This window comes from Nansenia antarctica (genome assembly GCF_963989245.1).
Source record: "Nansenia antarctica genome assembly, chromosome: 5".
In the NCBI taxonomy this organism is placed as follows: Eukaryota; Metazoa; Chordata; class Actinopteri; order Argentiniformes; family Microstomatidae; genus Nansenia; species Nansenia antarctica.
Genome location: NC_137690.1, coordinates 13,480,934 through 13,503,472, shown reverse-complemented (window position 1 = coordinate 13,503,472; position 22,539 = coordinate 13,480,934). Strand labels below are relative to the sequence as shown.

At 44.6% G+C, this 22,539-nt stretch overlaps 1 protein-coding gene across 1 annotated transcript in view; it reads right to left on the bottom strand.

The window, feature by feature from the left end:
• ipo11 (importin 11) overlaps positions 1–22,539 on the bottom strand; it is a 161,197-nt gene that overhangs the window by 101,777 nt on the left and 36,881 nt on the right. The window contains exons 9-16 of the mRNA XM_080531365.1: positions 21,210–21,280; positions 20,707–20,899; positions 19,215–19,367; positions 18,414–18,457; positions 11,666–11,756; positions 10,507–10,554; positions 8,563–8,668; positions 2,850–2,976 (exon numbers count right to left, since the gene is read on the bottom strand). Coding sequence (XP_080387491.1) covers positions 2,850–2,976; positions 8,563–8,668; positions 10,507–10,554; positions 11,666–11,756; positions 18,414–18,457; positions 19,215–19,367; positions 20,707–20,899; positions 21,210–21,280 — 833 coding nt within the window. The remainder of the gene's footprint in view (positions 1–2,849; positions 2,977–8,562; positions 8,669–10,506; positions 10,555–11,665; positions 11,757–18,413; positions 18,458–19,214; positions 19,368–20,706; positions 20,900–21,209; positions 21,281–22,539) is intronic.

The following is a 22,539-nucleotide window of genomic DNA, read 5'->3' as shown; positions in this document are numbered from 1 at the left end:
ACTGCCTGCTCAGATTCAGACAAATTCAGCAAAGTTGATTGGATGGTGCTTCACAATACAGATGGACAATGACCCAAAGAATATTGCGTAAGCAACCCAGGAGTTTTGTAGGGCAAAAAAGTGGACTATTCTGCAATGGCCAATGTCAATCATCTGATCTCAACCCGATTAAGCACGCATTTCACTTGCTGAAGACAAGACTAAAGGCAAAAAGACTGACAAAGCATCAAAAAGGAGGAAACCTAGCATTTGGTTATGTCCATGGGTTCCAGACTTCAGGCAGTCATTGCCTGCAAAGGATTCTCAACAAAGTATTTATGATTCTGTTCATTTGTCCAATTACATTGCACAAATGTTGAGCCCCTGAAAATAGGGGACTGTGTATAAAAATGGTTGCAATTCTTAAACGTTTCCTACAATATTTTTGTTCAACCCCTTGAATTAAAGCTGGAAGTCTGCACTTTTCAATTGCATCTCATTGCTTCTTTTCAAATGCTTCGTGGTGACATACAGAGCCCAAATTATGCAAATATTTATATGCGAACTGTAAATATATGAGAAGGTGGAAATCAGGACTGGTTACAAAACCTGTTGGTGAGGTGAAGGGTTGAGGAATTGGCACATTGGCAGGCTGCTACTGTCGCTACGGGTTACATGGGGATCTATGATCTGCTAGTGAGTCACCTCATGAATATCATTGATATTAATGCCAAATGTGTTTGTGTGTGTGCACATCAGTGTGTGTGTGTGTGTGTGTGTGTGTGTGTGTGTGTTCTTTCTCATGAGTGGCTTCCAGGCTACTCCAATGCTATCACTAGGGAGTAAACAACCAAGATTTGCATAAACTCCCCTCATCTCTCTCACAAACATTCCCCAAGACTCAGAGGCACAGAATTACCGGTACATTAACAGCTTTGGTAACCTCCAATGATAACATATTTCGTTTTGACATTTCATATATAAATAATGAAAAGCACCATTGTGAGGTTAAGTGTATCTGAGTGGACAGATGAAGATTGATTGACTTCCATTCCGATGTGTCTTCATCCTCTCCTTCCCATAGACAACGCATTATTGACAGCCAATGGGTGGGCTAATTGACAGAGGGCAGGTTGCACACAATCGGACCGCGAGTGGCTATTATCAATTACTCTGATCATTATGTAATGATCGTCCCCAAGAAGTGCCTAATTGTAGGCGGTATTGATCAAAAAGGTATAAATTATTGGTTGGTCAGTCAGTGATCCAATTGAAGACCAGTGCATGGGTAGGGACCATAACAATGATGCATGGCTGCTGACCAAAAAGGGACCGATAATAACGAGGATGGCCCTGGACACCAGACTAAGCAATGTGGCCCCCAACGAAGCTAGGGCTGTAATGTGCAACCATACAACATGGACCATCAATTGTTTCGAAAAATGAGTCGTCAATGCAGAAAATAGCCTACAGATTGTATAAGATATAACTGAAATGAATTGCTTGGTTTTGATCTCAGAGTACCTGTACAACAATCTGTATTCATAACATTCTGTTCAGGCCAGATTGTTACGGGAAATTGTCATTTATGAGTGGTATTCACGACTGCCCCCCCGACCAGCAAAGCAGCAGTGGAGGGCTATTCAACATTCTACCCACACGGTACAGTCCCAAACCGTCCGCTGGTAACTCCCCTCTGCCCTTAAGTACCTGTTTGTATTCATTTATTAGTATTGAGTATTTGGAGATGCATGAAAGAATGAATGTATGATTTCTCTCCTCCTGCACTGGGGATGAAGGCAATCTCAACTGTGTTTAGGGCGAATCAAGGCTATGAATATAATTCAGACACACATGCGCGCACATGTGAGAGTGACAGCCTCCCAGCAAAGAGAAACAAATCGCCTAAGAGGAGTTGGGATACAGAGAAACAGGCCAAACCTGCTGTCAAATCTTTCTAATTCAACCCTTAAGCATTATTCCTGTCCAACTTCATGGTAATATTGACTTAATATTCATATTTTCAATCTACCAAGTTTGCACTTAGATGCCATAGAGTATATGGTCCCTAAAAAGTTCATTCTGCATTCAAAGGAAAACCTACACCAGTGTGGGCAAAACTGGTAAGCAATGCATAGCTCCATATGCATTATCATACCATATGACAGTGAACTACAGTCGCTAGGTACCTACTCTCCTTCTTCTAGCATTGTGACTGCCAACGGCCTGTTAGCTTATGATGACTGATGGATAGATGATTCACTTACTTTAGACAACTGTACTTCTTGTAAGTCGCTTTGGATAAAAGCGTCTGCTAAATGTCAAATGAATGAATGTAAATGTATATACGGTCTGTATAATCAAGTTTGGGCCTTTTCAGCGATTGGAGACTCACTGGCTAGTAATACATTGGAGAGACAACCCTAAGTGTATTAGCAGTAACTTCGCAATTAGCTAGTGTCAGCTAGTTTACACAATTAGTTTCCTAGAGACAAGTAGGCCATTTGGGCCATGTTAACATGACTCCCTCAAGCAACATGGATTTCCAATTTAAACTCACATCTGCAGTTAGAACATGAACGCTCTTCAGAACTAATGAACGGTCTAAGTGTAAGTAGTGTATGACCTGGTGCTTAAGTGGTGTAGCACACTAAGGGCATATACCATATTATCATCTCTCTCACCCATCCTTCCTGTCAATCTCTACGCCAATAAAGCAGAAATGCCCTAACAACATATTTATTAAAAAAATTAGAATCATTACAATAATTTTTAAAAAGGTAGTGTATGACCTGGTCATTGCATCACTTCATTTGAGTGTGTGTGTGTGTGTGTGTGTGTGTGTGTGTGTGTGTGTGTGTGTGTCTCACCACCAGGTCGGGGTCCTGCATGAGGCTGAGGATGACCTCGTACAGTAGGGGTCGCAGGTCGGACTTGAACTTCACTGAGATCCACTGACCTATCAGCCAGATGACCCGCCGACGAATCAGCTTGTACCTGCACAACACAGGGGAGGGGAGGGGGAGATGTTCATTTAGGGAGGCGAAAATTGCTCAACCAATGGTAAACATCTCACTCCAGAAACATTAGAATTTAGAATTAGAATTAGCCATTGAGCAGACGCTTTTAATCCAAAGCGATTTACAATTACGCATTTCAGGGACATTCCCCCTGGAGTAACTGAGGGCTAAGTGCCTTACTCAAGGGCACACTAGTTGTGGTGTGGTTTCAGGCAAGACTTGAACTCTCCAACTCACTATCTACTAGACCACCACTACCCCACAGAAACATGAAATGACCAGGCCATCTCCTAAGTAATAGTCTGAGTCTGTTGAGATTTTGAGAAGGAGAGAACACCATATTCATATCCTCCACCTTGCATTCTCCTGCAGACAAAGTGTAATCTTATCCACACACAGTGCTAGAGGTGGGTGGGTGTGTGTGAGAGAGAGAGAGAGTCAGATACAGAGGGCCCACTATCAGACAGGATATTAGAGGACTAACTCTCTGTAATGTTCTTTTACAGACAATAAGAGGTCACTGGTAGCACAGGGAAACTCAGGCTCATTTTGGTAGATAGAGGGGAGTAAAGACCAGAGGGCTAGAGAGAAAGAAAAACTAAAAAAACTAAAGAAAAGGCTATGTGTGACTTGTTATACAGAGAATGCGGCATAGGGAGAGAACATTGAAATGTCAGAATCTACTGGCCTGGTAGACCATCAGAACCTGTGTATTGTGTGTGGGGGAGATTTCATTTTGGTTCTGGCATCTCTGCTTGGCAGTGTCTAGATAACCACCCCTGGCCAGTCTGAGGGGAAGGAGGAGAAGGAGGAGGTTGGCTGCCTTGTTGTTGTTGTTGTTGTTGTTGTTGTTGTTGTTGTTGTTATCCACGCTGCTCTTGGCTAGCGTCCAGCAGGCTACAGAATGATTCAGCTTGTGATCAGGGCAAGCGTACTTGGGTCATCCATGTGTGTGTGTGTGTGTGTGTGTGTGTGTGAGTTCTCTAAAGGGGAGTATGTGTGTGTGATATCAATTTGATGTACCACAGGGGTTTTATGCCAGCAATTACTTTTAAGGGAAACGATCCAGAAAGCCAGACATGACGTACACGGCGGTGCCAGCGGTCCTTGGGTGCTCATACACAATGGACCTGCTCAGATCTTGCCTTCGAATAAAAAATCTCTGGCCTCTTTCCAAAACGACGCTCTCTGCTCAACATGAAACCACTACGATAACAGCCAGTTGTGGTGTTACGGGCCATTGTCTAACAATCAAACAAAACAGTAAACGGTCGGTTACCCAGGGGAGTACTGCCGAATCTCCGCCGACTGAAATGCACCGAACCTTTTTCTTTCTTTTGTTCTCTCCCTACAACAGCTGTGCAACCGCCAAAGTCTGTTCCTCTGGGTGGATGTTAGTCAGAGTTAGACACGACAGACGGACAACATCTCTACCTGAGAGTCTCCAGAGGGGAGAAGACATCTAGATGAGTCTCGATTCCCCCGACGCCCCTTAAACCTCACCCCCTACTCTTCTCTTGCCCACCCATGGAGCCCCCCCCCCCCTACCTGAACAGTCTCCCCCTCCTGTTCTTCTCTGGTCACTGCTCCAAGGGCATGAGAAGAGACAAACTTAGGTGGGTAGTCATACAGTACCACTACATGTCTGATTCTATTGACAAGTGTGTGTGTCTGTGTTTGTGCGTGCGTGCATGTTGGAGTAGTGTGTCTTCAAGTGAGTGCATGCTTTGTGTTTGCTTTGAAGTTTTCAGTCGGTGGAAGCGTCTGGGTAACATACTTTCAAATCAAATCAAATCAAATCAAAGATGCAACTCAATGCGCTTCACATACAGACAGAGCCGCAAGCAGGCAAAAGTAAAAACCTGTACACTATGTAGCCAGGAAAATTCCCTTGCAGCCCTCTACTCATAGAGCGACTACTAACCAGTTTGCCTACCAGCACCCAGCGGTGGACCCCACCCCCCCCCGGGGAGCCCCTGCCGCCGCCCCACACACCCAGCCCGCCCCACCACCAGCACACCTGGCCCAGCCAAGCAAGCACAGACCATAAAGGCCCCGCACAAGGACGGCCAAGCAGGTGCCCCGGCGGCGGAACAGACCAGGCACTTTGTCACTGTTTGTTTGATAATGTGTTTTGTGTGTGTGTGTGTGTGTTGAAGAGATGCAGATGTGTGTCTGTGTTGATGCCCTCATAAAAATGGAGGGATGCGAAGAGACGCATGGGGGAGTTTGACTAGGTATTAAAAGCTGTCACTTGTGCCAGTGTCATTTGAATAATGATGATTGTAATCTTCAGAGTAGAGGAGAAACAGGCCTCTTTCATATCAATATTAATTGTTTATTAGTCAGACCTGCCTCCATTAGACTGATACACATCTCTGAGTACAACACCTCTCTGAACGATCCTTCACAGCCAAGATCACTCATCAGGTATGACAGCTGTTTTGGTTAAAAGGAGGGGGGGGGGGGGGGCAGCGGTGGGGGACAATTCGTCAATCAGAGCGTACACAGATAGCAAGCAACAACGCCTTTAATCGAGGCAGCTTATTGGAGCCTAAGGTGCATGAAAAGCTAAACAGCTACTGTATAGGTGTCTGTCACGCTCAATACCGTCACTGTCAGACACGGTGATTCATATTTAAACACTCCACCCCCCTGCCCCCCGACAGAGGTGCAGACAGGTCATTACTCACACAGCTCATCTTAAAATCATCGTTATGTATGAGGCTAGGCGCCACCCTCGACCGATACTGTAGAATACAAACTAAGCCAGTACATCAAATCACTATGACACCGATGACCTTTCTGTTTCTGTTTGTGTGTAAGCAGGTTTGTTTTGCAGGCTAGGGATTCCGCGGCAGTACAAACGCCCCCTATCCGTCCCCTCTTGTCTCTCTCCCTTCCATGGATGAGCAATGACTGGCCCGTTTCCCCACAGCTGACCCACACAACACACCGCTGACCACACACCGCTGAACCCTGACTCAGACAAATGCCTCGGGAGCTCAGTTAAACTCATAAACTGTCTGGTCTAAACTACTCCCTGAGAGAACACAAAAACGCACAAACACACACACAAACACACACACACACAAACAGACACACAAACACACACATAAACACACACACAAACACAACACCAAGCCCCTGAGGCCACTGAGGGAAGAGACACTATTTAAAAGCATTAGGAAATGACCCCTGGTCTTGGAGGACAGAGCATGACTGTAATAGTGTAATAACATGGAGTATCCCTCGAAAGAGAGATTCCTCCCATCTCTCATCTCCCTGGTCAGCCATCCCAGAGCTTCTCAAGGGCAGACATCCCTCTCTCCGTGTGAGCTTAAGAGCAGGCGGAGCCAGTCCATTTCCCTCTCCCTCTCCCCTCTCTCCATCACCCCCAATTACAGCAGGTGGGGCCGACATGCCTTTAGGACAATGTTGTGTTGTCTAGTCCATTAAGCACCCCCAGGCCTCTCGTTCATCGCCTCAGTCTCCCTCCCTCTTTCCTATTTCTCACCCATCCTCTTCCTCCCTCCGTTCTCCATGATTAGACCACTTCCCATCCCTCCATACCATCCCTCTGTCCCCCCTCCCTCTCTCACTCCGTCTCTCTATAATCTCTCTCTCTTCCCCACAAAACCTTCCTGTCACTCTCTTCTTCCTCCCAAGCTCCACATATGTGACCCCCTCCCTCCCCTAATGAGAACAGGTGGGCCACATGTGGTGCCCTTTAAGGAGGGAACAGCAGCGCCTTATCTCTCCACCACCTCAGGAACCATCTCAGCCGCTCCCCCGCTGGGCTGAATGGCGTGGACAGCCAGCAGAGGCCAGCCAGAGGCGGCAGGCAGCCTGGTGGAGAGGAGGGATAACCGCTCGCGTGGGCAGATGGCTAACTGCAAGGCTAACTGCAAGGCTACCCTTGGGTGCCCCAAACAATCAGTGGTGCCATCCGCTGCCGGTCTGGCTCGCTCTCTCTAAATGCTGACAGACGTGGGCTGTGTGTCCTCTGTAACGCCCTGGCTAGCATGTTGTTAAGCTAGCTTGTTAAAGCCTCCCTCGCAAATCCCGAAAAAGGATCAAATGCACAAGGAAACAAATTAGCAGACAGATTATGGCTAAACACTCGGCTCCGAGGACTAATTCACACTTAAAATCCGCCAAAATGGATCAGCATAAACAAACGCCTACACGCACACAAACAAACACAAAGGCCATAGGTACAGTAGGCAGAGAGGACAGAATGACTGTGCAAATCGCACAATCAAAGACAGAGAGAGAGAAAGAGAGAGGGGGGGAGCAGACATTGGTATGAGAGATGGTGGACAGATTGGGAGATAAGACACGCGCAAACACGCACGCACACGCACACGCAAACACACGCACAGCACACACAGCCGATGGAAGAAATGCCACTGAAGGACAATGGAAGAGATTTTGAAAGATGCCTGTGGATATTATTATTCTTATCTACCATCTCACAGGACATGTCCTGATTCAGCACCCCACCAATCAACTTAAAATCTAGGGAGAAAAGCAGGGAGTTGACAAGTTTATCTGAACACATTTATATAACCAATCTAGCTTCATTCTTTGAAGAGACAAAAAGAAAACACTCATATGGCATTATCATAGAGCGGAGGGAAAGGTTTAAATTCCCTTTGAAACCCAGACGCCCACCCACCTGAGTGGGGAACAACTACAGGTGCACTTAAGTTAAAGTGAGCTGGGCTCTTTGATCTGGTAGAGGGATGGGTCCTTGCGTTACCTTGCCTTCATATAGAGAGGCAGAGAGAGCGGATAGACCAACTATTCTACAGAACAGAACCAACCACTGCACCTGAAGTGTGACGTCACTTCCCACATCACTGTGTCGACAACCCTGACTCTCCCTTCCCGGGTCTCGTGATGATTCCTTTGTTCTGTGAGATCACAGACACTCCACCGTCATCCATCTTTTCAAACACACTCATCTTTCAGCCGAGTCATCGCCATCGCCTGAGTCTGTATGACACACGCAGCGACCCTGTGTCGGCCTCTCTCTTTGTTCTTTCTTTTCTCCCTCTCTCTCCTCAAAGTCTGTATGTCAGTAAACACTCCAAGGAGCAGCGGTGTCCCTGGTCATCATTGTCCGTAGTCCACAGGGCGGATAACATCCAGGCGAGAAACAGTAGTAGCAAAAACATAGTAAGCAATCAGGAAAGCTGTAGGTCTTCAGCGGAGCCAGATGCCGACAGAGAGTTGCAGTCCCAGCTCGGTGGATCAGCGAGCGACCGGGATGGGAAGTTGAGGCCGCTAGCCCACAAGGCAGGTGCAGCCGCTGACAATCGATCGGGTCTGATAAGAGCAAACTCTTACCGGGAAGTTCAGTCTTGGCAGCAGAAACAGCAATGGCTGTAGCAAATTAGGTAACAGCTAGTGAATAAAGATTTGGCGTAGATGTTCCGCATAGATCGATGGACACCGGAAACTCTGATCACACACCGGGGACCAAATAGACAAGTAGTACATAGAGATTGAGGCAGAGATCAAGGCAGGTTGCTAATAGAAGTTAAACAATGCATACCTGTTGTGGCTAACTTGTAACTCCCCCAGAAGCTGATTCTTGAACCACTGGTCGAAGTCAACGTTGTCAAAAAGCTCGTAGGCTGCCAGCCCCACTGCATTGTACACTGTGGGTAGTCAAGGATCAGAATCAGACAACAACAGAGTACTGCCCACAGATGAAATCTATTGCTATTTATAAATAGGTTAGATCTTTTGGTATTTGTTATCACTCTATAGTATTTTAAGTCCAATGAGGTCCAAGGGTTATGTGGGACTATATTGACTAACACAACCCCTCAGAGAACACGAACACACACACACACACACACACACACACACACACACACACACACCCACACGCACAAACACACCCACACGCACAAACACACACACAAACACACAATGGGCCTCTGCATTGCCATACCCTGGGAAAGGCTTGCTGAAGGTAAGTAAGTAAGTAGCCTTGAGAACTGATGATTCTCTTGAGAACTGATGAGCCTAATGGCCCATAGGGCAGGAGCCTATGTCCTGTTTCCATAGCGTGAGGCGGCTTGATGTACAAGTACACCCCTTGGACATATAGTCGATCAAATCAGAGAACAGGAACCATTGAAGGTAAAGCCTGGAGAAGGAGGAATAATTTATAGGCAAATGAGAGATGGATGGAGACAGAGTGTATCTCTGGGGAATAATCTAACTAGGGGTGGGATGGATGGAGGAAGGGAGAGAGAGAGAAAGAGAGAGAGAGACAGAGTGAGAGGGAGAAAGAGTAAGAGAGGGGGGGTGGAGGGAGACACAGACAGTGACACTTAATCAAACTAGTGATTGAAATGAAGAGATGAAGACAGACAGAGTGATGGAGAGTTAGAGTGTCTCAAGGGAGTGATCAAACAAGAGGAAGGGAGCAGCAGTGCTTTAAGTTTCCCCTGGAGAGTCTCCCAGAGTGAGTGATGGGGACAGATAGTAGCATTGAAGGTGAACATCGCTTTGGATAAAGGCGTCTGCTAAATGCCAAACATGTAAATGTGATGTAAATGTAAAACATTTTATGATTCAGGAGTACAGAAACACTATTGAGGACTAAATCAATGTGTTGGAAAAAAGATTAGATTAGTGGTATCTAATCTAATCTATCCCCTGGAAGTTTCCAGAGTTTTCAGATTAAGTTACTGTAGATGACTGCCAAAAATCCAGAGGTTTATAAAAAACAAAACCCAGGATTCCCTGCGAATCGAGCATGCGCAGACATAACTGAATATTCCGAAAGGGTCATTTTCCGATTAAGGTGTATACATGTCACAATATTCCGATTCAAACAGGCATATGCCAGGGGTCTTATTCAGAATAGTCTCCAATTGGAATATAATAATAATAATAATAATAATAATAATAATAATAATAACATTTATTTGTATAGCGCTTTTCCTGCAAATGTTGCAGCTCAAAGTGCTCCAATTAAATATGGCCTTAATCCGGTTCCGCACGTGTTAACATGACTCTTGTCATCAACTCTATTGAGCATATTCCAATTAATACAGGAATATGGTGTGCATGGAAACGTAGTCAGTGTGTTTGAGGTTTTATATATAATTCAATTACATTGACTTGATTTGATTAAATTCTACTCAATTCAGAAGAAATTCCTCTGTCTTTACATTTTCCTCTCTCTCTATCTAGGAAACTCGTTATCTTCCCATCTCTTCAGGCTACACCTTAACTGTACCTCCTGAAACCTCTCCATCCCCTCTATCCCCCTGTACAATTTCTCTACTGTAAAAAAAATAACATCCTTCTTCTAGCATTATGACTGCCAATGGCCCCTGGCCTGAACATAGATTACTTTTTCTTGCGATGACTGATGGATAGATGATTCACTTACTGGCTTTGGATAAAGGCGTCTGCTAAATGGCAAATATATCAATGTCAATGAGTCAATCCAGTTCCATGAGTGCTGGTTACTCACCTGCATCCTTCATCAGCAGCTGAACAGGGTCCTCCACACTCGTCGGGCCTGTAATGGCACAGAAACACAGACACATGCACAGTGTGAGAGTTGTGAAACATTTAGAGGTATATTTACATTACGCAGGGTTCCCACACCTTCTGAAACATCAAATTCAAGCACTTTTCAAGGACTTTCAACACTCAATTCCCTCAAATTCAAGGACCCAACACGGCATAGTTTGAGACAGAAAAGACGAGGCTCTCTGAATGTAGAGGCTTGAACACTAGATGGTCTCTTGCCTTCTCTACCACAGCACAGCAAAACAATATATTGTGAAATAATGTGTAAAGTTACGCAATGTGACTTATCTACTATAATTACGTAAAAAATAAAATTGAATATTTTTTTTATTTTTTTTATTGAGAGAGAGAGAGAGGGGAATTCAAGCACTTTCAATGACCCATGTCTATTTTCAAAAACTTTTAAGGCCTTGATTTTTTTCCCTCAAATTCACAAACTTTGAAGGATTTCAAGGACCAGTGGGAACCCTGATTACTTTTCAGCCATTTAGCAGACACTTTTATCCAAAGCGACTTACAATTCTAGATTGCAGGGACAGTCTCCCTGGAGTAATTTAGGGCTAAGTGCCTGATTTAGGTCTAAGTGCCTTACTCAATCTCAGCCAGGTGGGATTTGAACTCATGACCGATCACTGCCCCCTTCTCTCTGAGACTCTCCACTCTGAGACTCCAGCTCCCAATCAATGTCAGACACTCTGTTAACTTAGAATTATCCAATCTGGGGCACTTCACTCTCTCGCTCAAACCTCATTTCTACTCTGTCAGCGAGAAACGTGGGCTGGGAGACAGGAGGGGGGGTGCACCCTGTAATTCTATTCTGTTAGCGCTCAACGGGAGCTTGTTTGAGGGAAAACAGAAAACAACCGCACAGCAGTGTACCTGGAGAGAGATTCTCTTGTGTACAACCTACATACATCTCAAAAAGAATCTCAAAAGTCTTTGCTTGTTTCTTCTTCTTTGCTTAATCTTCTCAACAAAACATAATGGAGGACTATTGGGTCTGTGATGGATAACGATGTCTTGTTTCCTGTAAAGCACATTGTATTGCATTGCTATATGTGGAATACAAATGACGTTTGATTGGAATCAGAACTCACCTTGTAGATTCTGCACCATCTCCAGCAGCACAGGGGTCAGTGTCTGGCTGTAGTTGTGGAATATGTCCAAGAACAGCACCTCTGTACATGGCTGGAGAGAGAAGGGGGGGGGGCATCAGTGGGGCATATATCTAAATGCAGGAGACAACTAGACAAATAAAGAAAGGCACCTGATTAGATAAACAAACCACACACACACACACACACACATATACAATATAAAAACCTGTCCAGCTTGATGGGATCAAGTCACAAACACAACCCATACGTCACTCTCCCTCAGGGGCAACACTGCCAAAACATCAAATGGAGACCAAAACATCAGGTGTTGGAGTAGTATTTTGTATACCCATAGTGTGGAGATTGAGCGCATTCAGAATGTGAAGTGGTTGGTGGGCAAGGGCCCAGATTAGATGACAGTTTGTATGTGTATCTGGAGGGTCACCTCGTGTGCATGTCATGGTAGACCAGACTGCTCAAATCAGTGTGGGAGAGTAGAGCAGACATGGGTTGGGACTGAGATGAAGGCACACACTAGACTAGACCAATCCGATTTTCAACACAAGCATAAGTTATGTATTTGAATTAGGATTTGAGTATCTCAACCATACTGAACTTGGAAGAAAAAGCACGGCAGAAAGTTTGGTTTCGACACCAAGGGGATGAAAGGAAGCCGAGTCAGGCTTGAGAGAGGATTATTCATCAAACTAATGAGGATTATTCATCAAATTCAGGGACAGAGAAACAGAGAGAGAAAGAGAGAGAGAGTAGTTGAGGGTGCTCTAAGACACTCCATACTCAAGTCCTTCAGGTGTTGACGTTTTATTAGAAATGACTATTTCTCTCTCTTCTATTCTGTCTGGAGTTTACTGCTAATGCTCTCGACCAACCGGTAAGAGTACTCTGACAGTGTGACGACCACTGCGCTGACAGGACATACATTTGCTGTGGCTTTGGAACAGAGGACCTTAGTTAGTTTGGTTTCAAGCCGATGGGGAATATTCTTCTTGTTTTTTTTCTTCATTTCAGCCAAGGGCTACAGTTCAAGCGAAGGACTACTCTCTATTCTTTTTCTGGTTGAGAAAATATGAGTTCTGATGTTTGTGTGACATATGTGGAGGTAATTGGCACCCCTGCATTTCTGTCACATAATGCACCACTTCTCCAAGAAAGTTGTTGCAATTACAAATGCTTCGGTATTCACATGTTTATTTATTTTGTTTCCATTGGAACAACACAAAAAGCCAAATCGGGGGGGGGACGAGGCGGCGTACAGGGATGAGGTAGAGCAGCTGAGCAAGCTGTGCAAGGTTAACAACCTGCTGCTGAACCAGTCAAAGACCCAGGAAATCATCGTGGACTTCAGGAGGAAAAGATCTGAGGTCCAGCCCCTGCTCATCGACGGAGGGAGCGTGGAGAGAGTCTCAACCCTCTGATTCCTGGGGGTGCACATACAGGAAGACCTGTCCTGGAAGAACAACACAGCAGCCATCATCAAGAAGGCACAACAGCGGCTCTTCTTCCTGAGAGTCCTCAGGAAAGACCACATCGGACAGGAGATGCTGGTGGCCTTCTACCGCTGCGCAGTGGAGAGCATCCTCACCTACTGCATCTGCAACTGGTTCTCCAGCTGCACAGCCGCAGAGAGGAATGCGCTACAGAGAGTCGTGAGATCGGCCCAGAAGATCACCGGCGCCCCCCTCCCCTCTCTGGAAGAGCTGTACAACACACGCTGCCTCAGGAAGGCCTCCAAGATCTCCAGAGACCCATCCCACCCTGGGTACGAACACTTTGCTCGGCTGCCCTCGAACAGGCGGTTCAGGACCATGTTCGCAAGGACAAACAGACTGAAGCTCAGCTTCTACCCCAGGGCCATTCAGGCCCTGAACACAGCAAAGACCTAGGTTCTGGGCCCTGGACAGTCTGGACGGATTGATGGCAGCTGCTGGATTGAAATCAGGTGTAGTGCTGAGGCACAAAATTGTGTACATTTCAAGCCTGCAAACTGAGACACTTTAAATGAATGTGCAATAACACTATGTGCAATATGACAACCCTAGGGTACATAAGGTTCAGAGAATAGGAAATGTTAGAATAGGTATAGCATAGCATAGAGTACAGCACAGTGTTTTATTTGTATAGTATAGTATAGTATAGTGGATAGTGTACATAGCCTTTATTTATGTAAACCAGCTCCTTTCCCTTCTAGTTTTTTTACGTTTTTTTCTTTCCTAGCACCAGGGGAGCCCCCCCTCCCAAATTTCGTTGTTTGGTACCTGTACTATATCAATGACAATAAAGACCATTCATTCATTCATATCATTCCACACAGAACTGCAAAAATGGACTGGCACATTTTCTAAATTGTAAGAAATAATTGTATTTCAAGCATGTAATGCTCCTTTAACTTGTATTCAAACTCACCTGTGGCAAGTTACAGGTACTGTAGCAGTGGAAAAAATAAGTGAAATCAATCGCAATTTTCATTTTATTGACAGATATAGTAGAGATTTAGACAGGAAGGATGGGTGAGAGAGAGAGAGGAGGGATGACATGCAGGATAAGTCCCCGGCCGGAATGCAGTTACATGGTCAACGCTTAACCCGCTACGCCACCTAAGTGCCCCGGCTGTAAACTTCTTGATGACATTGCGCAAAGTGGACACAGGAACATTAATATCTCTGGAGATGGACTTGTAGCTTTGGATTGCCTTTCCACAATTTTGGTTCTCAAATCCTACGCTCTTCTTTCTTTTCTCCATGCTCAGTGTGGTACACACAGACACACAACACAAAGGTTGAGTCAACTTTTCTCCATTTTAACTGGTTGCAGGTGTGATTTCTATATTGCCAGTACCTGTAACTTGCCACAGGTGAGTTTAAATACAAATTAAAGGATTGTATTTCATGCTTGAAATACAATTATTTCTTTAAAAATGTGGAGTTCTGCATGGAATGATATGAGATTTGGCTTGCTTTGTTGTGTTGTTCCAATGCAAACAAAAGAAATAAACATGTGAATACCAACGCATTTATAATTGCAAAATGTTTTGGGGAGAAGTGGTGCATTATCTGACTGTGTCCATGACTGTGTCTGTAACCACGACAACCTTCGGTCTGGAAAGAGGTGAACAAAAGAGAAAATCTCATTAATTTGACGAAATAATCCGGTTCGGCCCGGGGTGTACTTGACTTCCTCACCAGTCAAGAGGAGAGAAGGGAAAGTTGATGAGCAAGAAAATAATTAGTTTCAGTGTGAAAAATAATATGGGAGTGAAAGCGGTAGCCACAGAGAGCAGTGCTGCCCCGCAAGCTTCCCCGAGGCTGTGACTGTCTGACTGACTGACTGACTGACTGTCAATCAACAGGTAGACGAAAGGAAAGGATGGGTAAGTGTTGTGGATTTAATTGATTCTTAGTAGATTGAATAGTAATTATAAAAAGCACAGAGCTTGAGTCAAATGGCTTAATGAGCCTTTCATTAATACAGTTACATGAGGCTAATCTGGAGTTGGCAAAGTCCAGAGAAAAAGCCCCAAAGTAAAAGCAAGAAGCCAAAAAGCCCCCCAAAAGCCCCTCTAAAAGGAACACAGACATATTTACAGGGCTTAAAGTGGGAAAAAATCCTGTGCCTGAAACTTTTTCTTGGGGAGGGGGGTCACAGTTTGAGATATTGGGAGAGCGGGTACAGAAGACAGCTTCTTGTCTCAATGTTGAAATGCATTAATACTATTTTATAGTCAATACAAAATATATGTCTCAATGTTAAAATGCATTAATACTTTAAATGAATGTGCAACAATACTATGTGCAATATGACAACCCTTGTGTACATAAGGTTCAGATATAGGAAAAGTTAGGATATTTATAGCATAGCATAGAGTACAGCACAGTGTTTTATTGTATAGTATAGTAGTATAGTAGATAGTGTACATAGCCTTTATTTATAAAAACCAGCTCTTTTCTCTTTTTTATTTTACCCTTGGCCCTCGTGTTTTTAGTCTTTTTCCAAGCACCAGGGGAGCCCCCCCTCCTAAATTTCGTTGTATGGTACCTGTACTGTATTACAGTTTTTCTCAATTGCTAAAACACATTTCACAAAACTTTCCTCCATTTTCCCAAAACTCTAAACACAACACACTTTTCTAAAGCTACATAAGCAAAACCACACCTTCCCTCTTCAAAACTCAAACCCTACCCCTAATCCTAACCCTAACCTTACTGTAACCCTAGCACCTAACCCTAACCCTAGTTTTCCCACATGTATGATAGTCATGCATAAAAATAAATCTGCGCTCCCTGTCTAACGTTATATCTAACATTACATATTTTGCATTACAGTAAGGCTGATTTTGCATGATAGTCATGCATTTTTAGATATCTATTTCCCCCCTTTAAATGGCATATGATGTCCGAAATTTTACTAAAGTTCAGCCGCGAAGTTGTTGCACTGTTGTCCTATCGAGTTTTACGTAAATAAAGGTTTGAAAAATGTTACCGTATTCCCACATGTACAGTAACATGTACAATACTGTACTGTATCACAACTCAATGCAAACACTACAGAGGATCCATTACACACAACAATACTCACTGAAAACAATGTTCAGGGTGTGATGTTTTTTTATTTATTTATGGAACTATACCACACACACACACAACAATCATTTGCAACAAGTGTCTTAAATTTTGAGTCGTTATGTTTAATGAATGAAGCCAGGTGTGTTCATTGTGTTAAAATGTTGCTGACTGTGGCAAGCATTTTGCATCACATGAGCTTTAATTTGAGAATTTGACATTTTGAGCAGAGTTTTTTGCAACTTGTGTTTTAGCAAGACAAAATGTGTTTAGATTTATGAGAAAAGGAGGATTGTGTTTTGTGAATTGTGTCTTCATGTGAAATGTGTTTATGGTTTTGGCAAATGGGAGCTAGTTTTATTAAATGTGTTTAGAGAACTGGTCATTTGGTTTAGAGAATTGGCTTTGGTGTTTTAGCAATTGGGAAAAACTGTAATGACAATAAAGACCATTCATTCATTCATAATACTGTTTTATACTTAATAAAATAAAATAAAAAATAGATGTCTTTAAAAGGCCAAACTGATTGCATCACTTATTAAGCCACTATCACTATAACAATACAGAATACAATATATACATGTCTTTAAAAGAACAAACTGATTACTTATTAAGCCACTATCACTTATATTCTCCTTCTTGGCACCACGTCCCATAAGGCTTCCTGTCACTACTCAGGGTTTTTCCTGGCTCAAAATGAGGCGGAGGTGGTACCAGTGGTGTTTGACATCGGGGGGGACCCATGAAGCAGGCCACTCAAAATATAATGTAATATAATGCAATATAAGGCTCTCAGGCATTCTGTACTTTCAAATATGTATTCTCCTTGAGCAGTCAACATCAACTATCAGCTGTTTCGCTAGCAAACACGAAAGCTAAGTTATTTGTGAAACAGCGCCCTCGCCACCACGTCGGCGCAATGCCGCAATTGCAGTTTTTTTTTTATTCTCCCGCGCCGGAAATCCGGCACTGTGCCGGAGTACTTTAAGCCCTGTATTTATACAAAGTTGCCTCCCTTATGAGGTCACTAATCTTGGTAACCAATCGTTTAGTTGAAGAAATGCGCCACTAGGCAACAAGTTAATTGGCACTGTCCACAGGCAGAATGTTAACTACGCCACAGAATTGGCACAACTGTAGTGGAAGGAAAGGGGGATGTGCTTCATGATTGAGGTGTGAGGAGAGTTAGCGAGAAGAGTATTGAGTGCACGAGTGTTTTTAAGATTAAGGAGAAATTATTAACATATCAAAGGCAAGAGATGAAAACGTCTCTACACTGTGTGCCTCGATGTGCTAATTCGTCGAGGTACAACTCGGAGATCAGCTGATACCCATATCTCATTGTCCATTTTTCTGTAGGGATAATGATTTTTGAGCATTTAATAAATTCTGGTTAGCCATTTATTCTTGTGTCGTCTCACTCCTTATGTTATGTTCCTTGTGTGTAAGGTAAGGTGCATAACAATACATGAATGGAATAATGACACTTGCAGACTGTAGTGGGCTTAAGCCTGCGATCATAAAACTTGTTAATATTTAAGTCTGTTGAAAGTAGTGACCACCAACAGGCCAGCATTGTTAACATTGATAGGTCCAAAAAAACAGATGCCCAAAACATTCTACTAATTGTTTTATCTGCGTATATATATCATAATTTTTACGTGGACAATATGATCAGGTCTGTCCATTATAAAAGCCTTCGGAGTGGTTCGCTAGAGCGGAGAAATGAAACATCACCTCCTGGATATAAACAACTGAACGACCCAGCTGTTGGAGTTGTTTTGGTAAGTAAATGATTTTTTATTGCCTAGAGATTATTCTGTTCCACTGGTGGAGGCCAGCCGAATACTGAGCTACATCTTAACAGTAGATTTAAAATACTCTTACTGGCTTATTCTAATAAAAAGTCAAATGCAACAACCCTACTCTGTTTCAACTCTTTAATTACACTGAAGGCAATGAAAACGATTGAAAAAGGGAAATGATTGCGCCCACCGTCTTCAAACCGGAAAACGTACAACGTCGTCTTACGCAACTAGCAAATTGACCCTATAGAAAACATATTTTCTTCAACATAAGCTTGTACTATTTCCATCTCAGGCTGTTGATCACATCTGTGTGTGTGTGTGTGTGTGTGTGTGTGTGTGTGTGTGTGTGCGTGCTCCACTCACCCGTATACTGTATTTCCAAGAGTCACCCCCTGTTTCTTCAACAGCTGAGAAAACACGAGATGACAGAAGAGTTGAAGAGATGACTTTACTTTATCCAATAACACTTAAAACAATCACTATCCCTCTCTATCGCCCAACATTGACTTAAGTCACAATATCAATATCACCGAAACCCTACTCCGTACTTCATCATCACGGCTGCACGTAAACCTGAGAGCGACCATGCAGAGAGCTTCCACATGACATAGAGCTCTGTTCAAACAGATAACACCAGGAGCAATGTGAAGGAGAGTTGGCCATTAGCATCCCATTTGTCAGAGTAATCTGCTGTGTGAAGGGGACTACCTGGTCCTGCCGTAGGCTCTCGTTTGTCACTGATTGGGGAGATGGGGAGCGAGATGAGCTTGGGCTAATGTCATTTAATGGGGAGATAGGGGTTAGGGAGATTAGCTTGGGCTAATGTCTGGGGCTGCCAGGGGTTGAGGAATACTTCGGTACGGAAGCAGGTGAGAAGCACTGAAGCAGTCATGGCTGTGTGGCTGTGTGTGTGTGTGTGTGTGTGTGTGTGTGTGTGCGCATGTGTTGAGTCTCTTGCTCTTCCCATTTTAATTGCATACTGTATCTCCTCATCCTCATCTTCTTGGTAATTGTCACCAAGTATGTGATCGACAAACAAATAGGTACTTGGATGATTTTTGTGAGGAAAAGATAAAAGCTGTAAGACCTGGTGTTGCAGGGTTGATGTGTGTGTGTGTGTGTGTGTGTGTGTGTGTGTGTGTGTGTGTGTGTTCTTGAACGTACCAAAGCTCTCTGGGTCCTCCTCCCACATGGCAAGCTCCTCCTCCGTGAGCAGGAAATAGTGGGAGACGAGGCGCCGTCCGATCTCCGTCAGGGTGGGGTGTGTGAAGAACGCTGTCTTGATCTTGTGAGCCTCTAGACTCTCTGGTTTACTTTCTGAGAGGGGGGAAGGGGGGAGGAAGAGGGAAAGAGAGATCAGAGAGAGAGAGAGAGAGACAGAACAGAACAGGTTAGGATAGGTTCTGGCCCCAGGAGGTAGAATCCTCTTATTATATATAACACTCTACTCTCTACCCACAAGCATCGACAACCATCCATAACTATCAACACCTGAGTCTTACCATCTCCAGCTTATAGAGAGTAATAAATGTGGATGTGTGATGCTGTCCCTTTAACTTGATGCTGTGACTGTAAGTGGAGGAGGTGTGGAGATGTACGTATGTTTATACTCTTTTAACTGTGCAGGAATTTTGGATGTGTGCCGCTGTCTGTCGTGTGTGTTCTTTGTTTTTAACATATAACCTGATTTCTTTTCAGCCCCTCCTCCCCCACCCCCCAAGAGCCTTTTCTCTTTTGCCAGGCCGCCAATGTAAATAAGAATTAGTTCTTATTGGCCCTGCCTGGTTAAATAAAGGTGAAATAAAAATAAATAAAATGCTGGTAATAAATCTGCAGCTCCTGGTCCATGTCATTACCAACCCTATGCTCACAATGCTATGTTAATGAGTCTACACGCACACACACACACACACACACACACACACACACACACACACACACACACACACACACGCGCAGCCTGACTGCCTGTCCGTCCGTCCGTCCGTCCGTCCGTCCGTCCGTCCGTCCGTCCGTCCGTCTGTCTGTCTGTCAGGAAATGCGCACTTATGAATAAGTCAAGAGGTTCGCTGTGTGCTGACTCGGAAGACAAGCTTGAGCTTTCCCCTGTAGCTCCGACCCTGCGCTCAAATCAGGCAAAATAGAGTCCCTGCCTGTGCTCCGAAAGAAGAAAAAAAAAACAGCATCAGAGGAGGAACACAGGAAGCCGAAAGCCTAAAACTCTGCTCTTGGTGACAATCACAGCAAGGTAGCAGAAAAGGCATTCAACCCTCCAAACACTATCAGAACAAAGCTGCAACCCTGTGTGTGCTTATTAACAACAGCAGCTCCGCCGACGGCTCGAAATAAACATGAGCAGTGGGGGGTGAGCAGGTACACTACGCTGGCTACAGCGTTGCAGAGGACCGTGGCATGCTAAAAACGATTCACTTGAATTATTAAACCGTGATTGTGTGTGGTTGTGATGAGGAGGTTCAGCACTGCGTGGCGTCTCTGTATCCATCAGTTTGTTTCATTTCGCCTGTGTTATTGGACTTATCTCTCTCCCTCCTCTCTCCCTCCTTTCATATCCCTCTCTCGCTCTCCTACCACCACCCCCTCAGCCCCCCCCCCCTCCCTTTGTGCTCCCCATCTCCTCTCTCTACCCCCCTCCTACCCTCTATGTTCTTGGAAGGTTTGTAGGCATCGTTTTTGACAATCATCTTGATGAGGTTCATGCACTGGACAGTGAAGCGCTCGAACGTGACGCCCTCCCCCGCAGGCGTGAACACATAGCTGACAGCAAACTCCAGGGAGCGCTGGATCAGAGGAATGAAGGCACACGGGTGGCACTCCAGGAAGTCCAACAGCTATGGGAGAGAGGGATGAGGAGGAAGGGGGAGAGGGAAGAGAGAGAGCAGAGACACAATTACAGGGAGAAAAGGGCAAAGAAAGCAATAGAAAAGGAGAGGGTAAGGCAGAGGAAGAGAATAACATCAGACCTAATAACTTTCCTCCAGTTTCAGACTAAATAACGAGTCAAATCACATCCGTTGACTTGTTCAATAATGATACGTTTCAAAGCAAAAAATTGGGAGTTATGATCACATCAAATGAACAGCAGAACAAATCCCAGACTGTGCCTTTAACATTGAAGTGACATTGAGATGATGGACTCACCACTTTAGTGTAGAGTATGATCGACTTCTCAAGCTTCTCTCGACACGAGCTATCTGGACCAACCTGCCGACCTGGAACAAATCACCCAACAATATCAGATTATGGTACATATCATAAGAAATATGTTAAAGCAGGACGACAGTGACAGTAGTGTCAACCGTCAACCGTGTCAACTGTGAACCGTCCTTCCTCCTTTGTGACAGGAGCATCATCACATTGGCCCACAAAGGACGTGATTACACATGACTGTTTAAAGGAGGTACTCTGAGGATTATGGTAAGTACGAGACATTCCATGTCAGTCTGACGAAGCATCCCCGAACTCTCAGAGTGCACTCACAGCGCAATCACAGCAGCAGCACGCCTGACTTCATATCTCTGATGGGACGCCAGGGGGCCAAGCGAAGAGCAGGGAGGAAATGATGTTAAGTGGCGACTGATGTTGTCTGAGTAACGCAATCACGGCAGAGATCCCGTAATAAGGCCCAGAGACGGAGGCAGTGGAATCATAACGCCGGAGAATGGACTTAAATGACCTTTGTGTTCTTTCCTCAGACTCCCTTGATTCGTTTAACCCGCGAACCTGTCAGTGGTAGAGAGCCTGTTGTTGATCTAATAAAGTTAAATTAAAACCCATCAAGACAGCTGTGACAGCCTCTCAAAACGCCGCTCGATAAAAACCACTGGAGATGTTGCGGTCGATAAAAATTCCCTGTGTGGTTTGTGTCATCGTGGGCTTCCTCAGCGACAGAGCTGAAGAGAGAGTAGCGGCTCGCTCTGTCCCAGTTCATTCATCCGTTCATATCCTTCCTTGAAAAGATCAGAGATCTGCAACGACTGGATAGGTGACAGCGGCAGCGAGCGAGGTGAATGAGGCCAAAAGGGTCTGAGGAAGTGCTTGTGAAATCTGCACAGCTATCAATCAGGTATGTTATGAGGCTGGGGTTTCAGTGTGGTAGGGGCAGTGTGTGTGCGTGTGTGAGAGTGTGAGAGAGAGAGAGAGTGAGAGAGTGTCTAGTGCTTTTTATTGGGCCTGAGCTCTCCATTAAACAGAAGCGACGCCCCCCCCCCTCCCCCCAATCCCCCTCTCCAGGTGTCCAGCATTAATTTGAGAACAATTCTACTCCTTAATGTTCTCATGGGACCCCCAGAGTTTGGGATCCACAGAGCCTGGCTCGGGGCTAGATAAGACGGGGTGAAGAGATATTTCATTATTTTAGTCCAGGTCTCACCTCTGCACGTGACTTCATACCCTGCAAGACATTGGTGTAAACAGCTCACTGTTTATTTGAAACCCTACACCCGTCACAGTGTTCTGATAGGCTGATTTT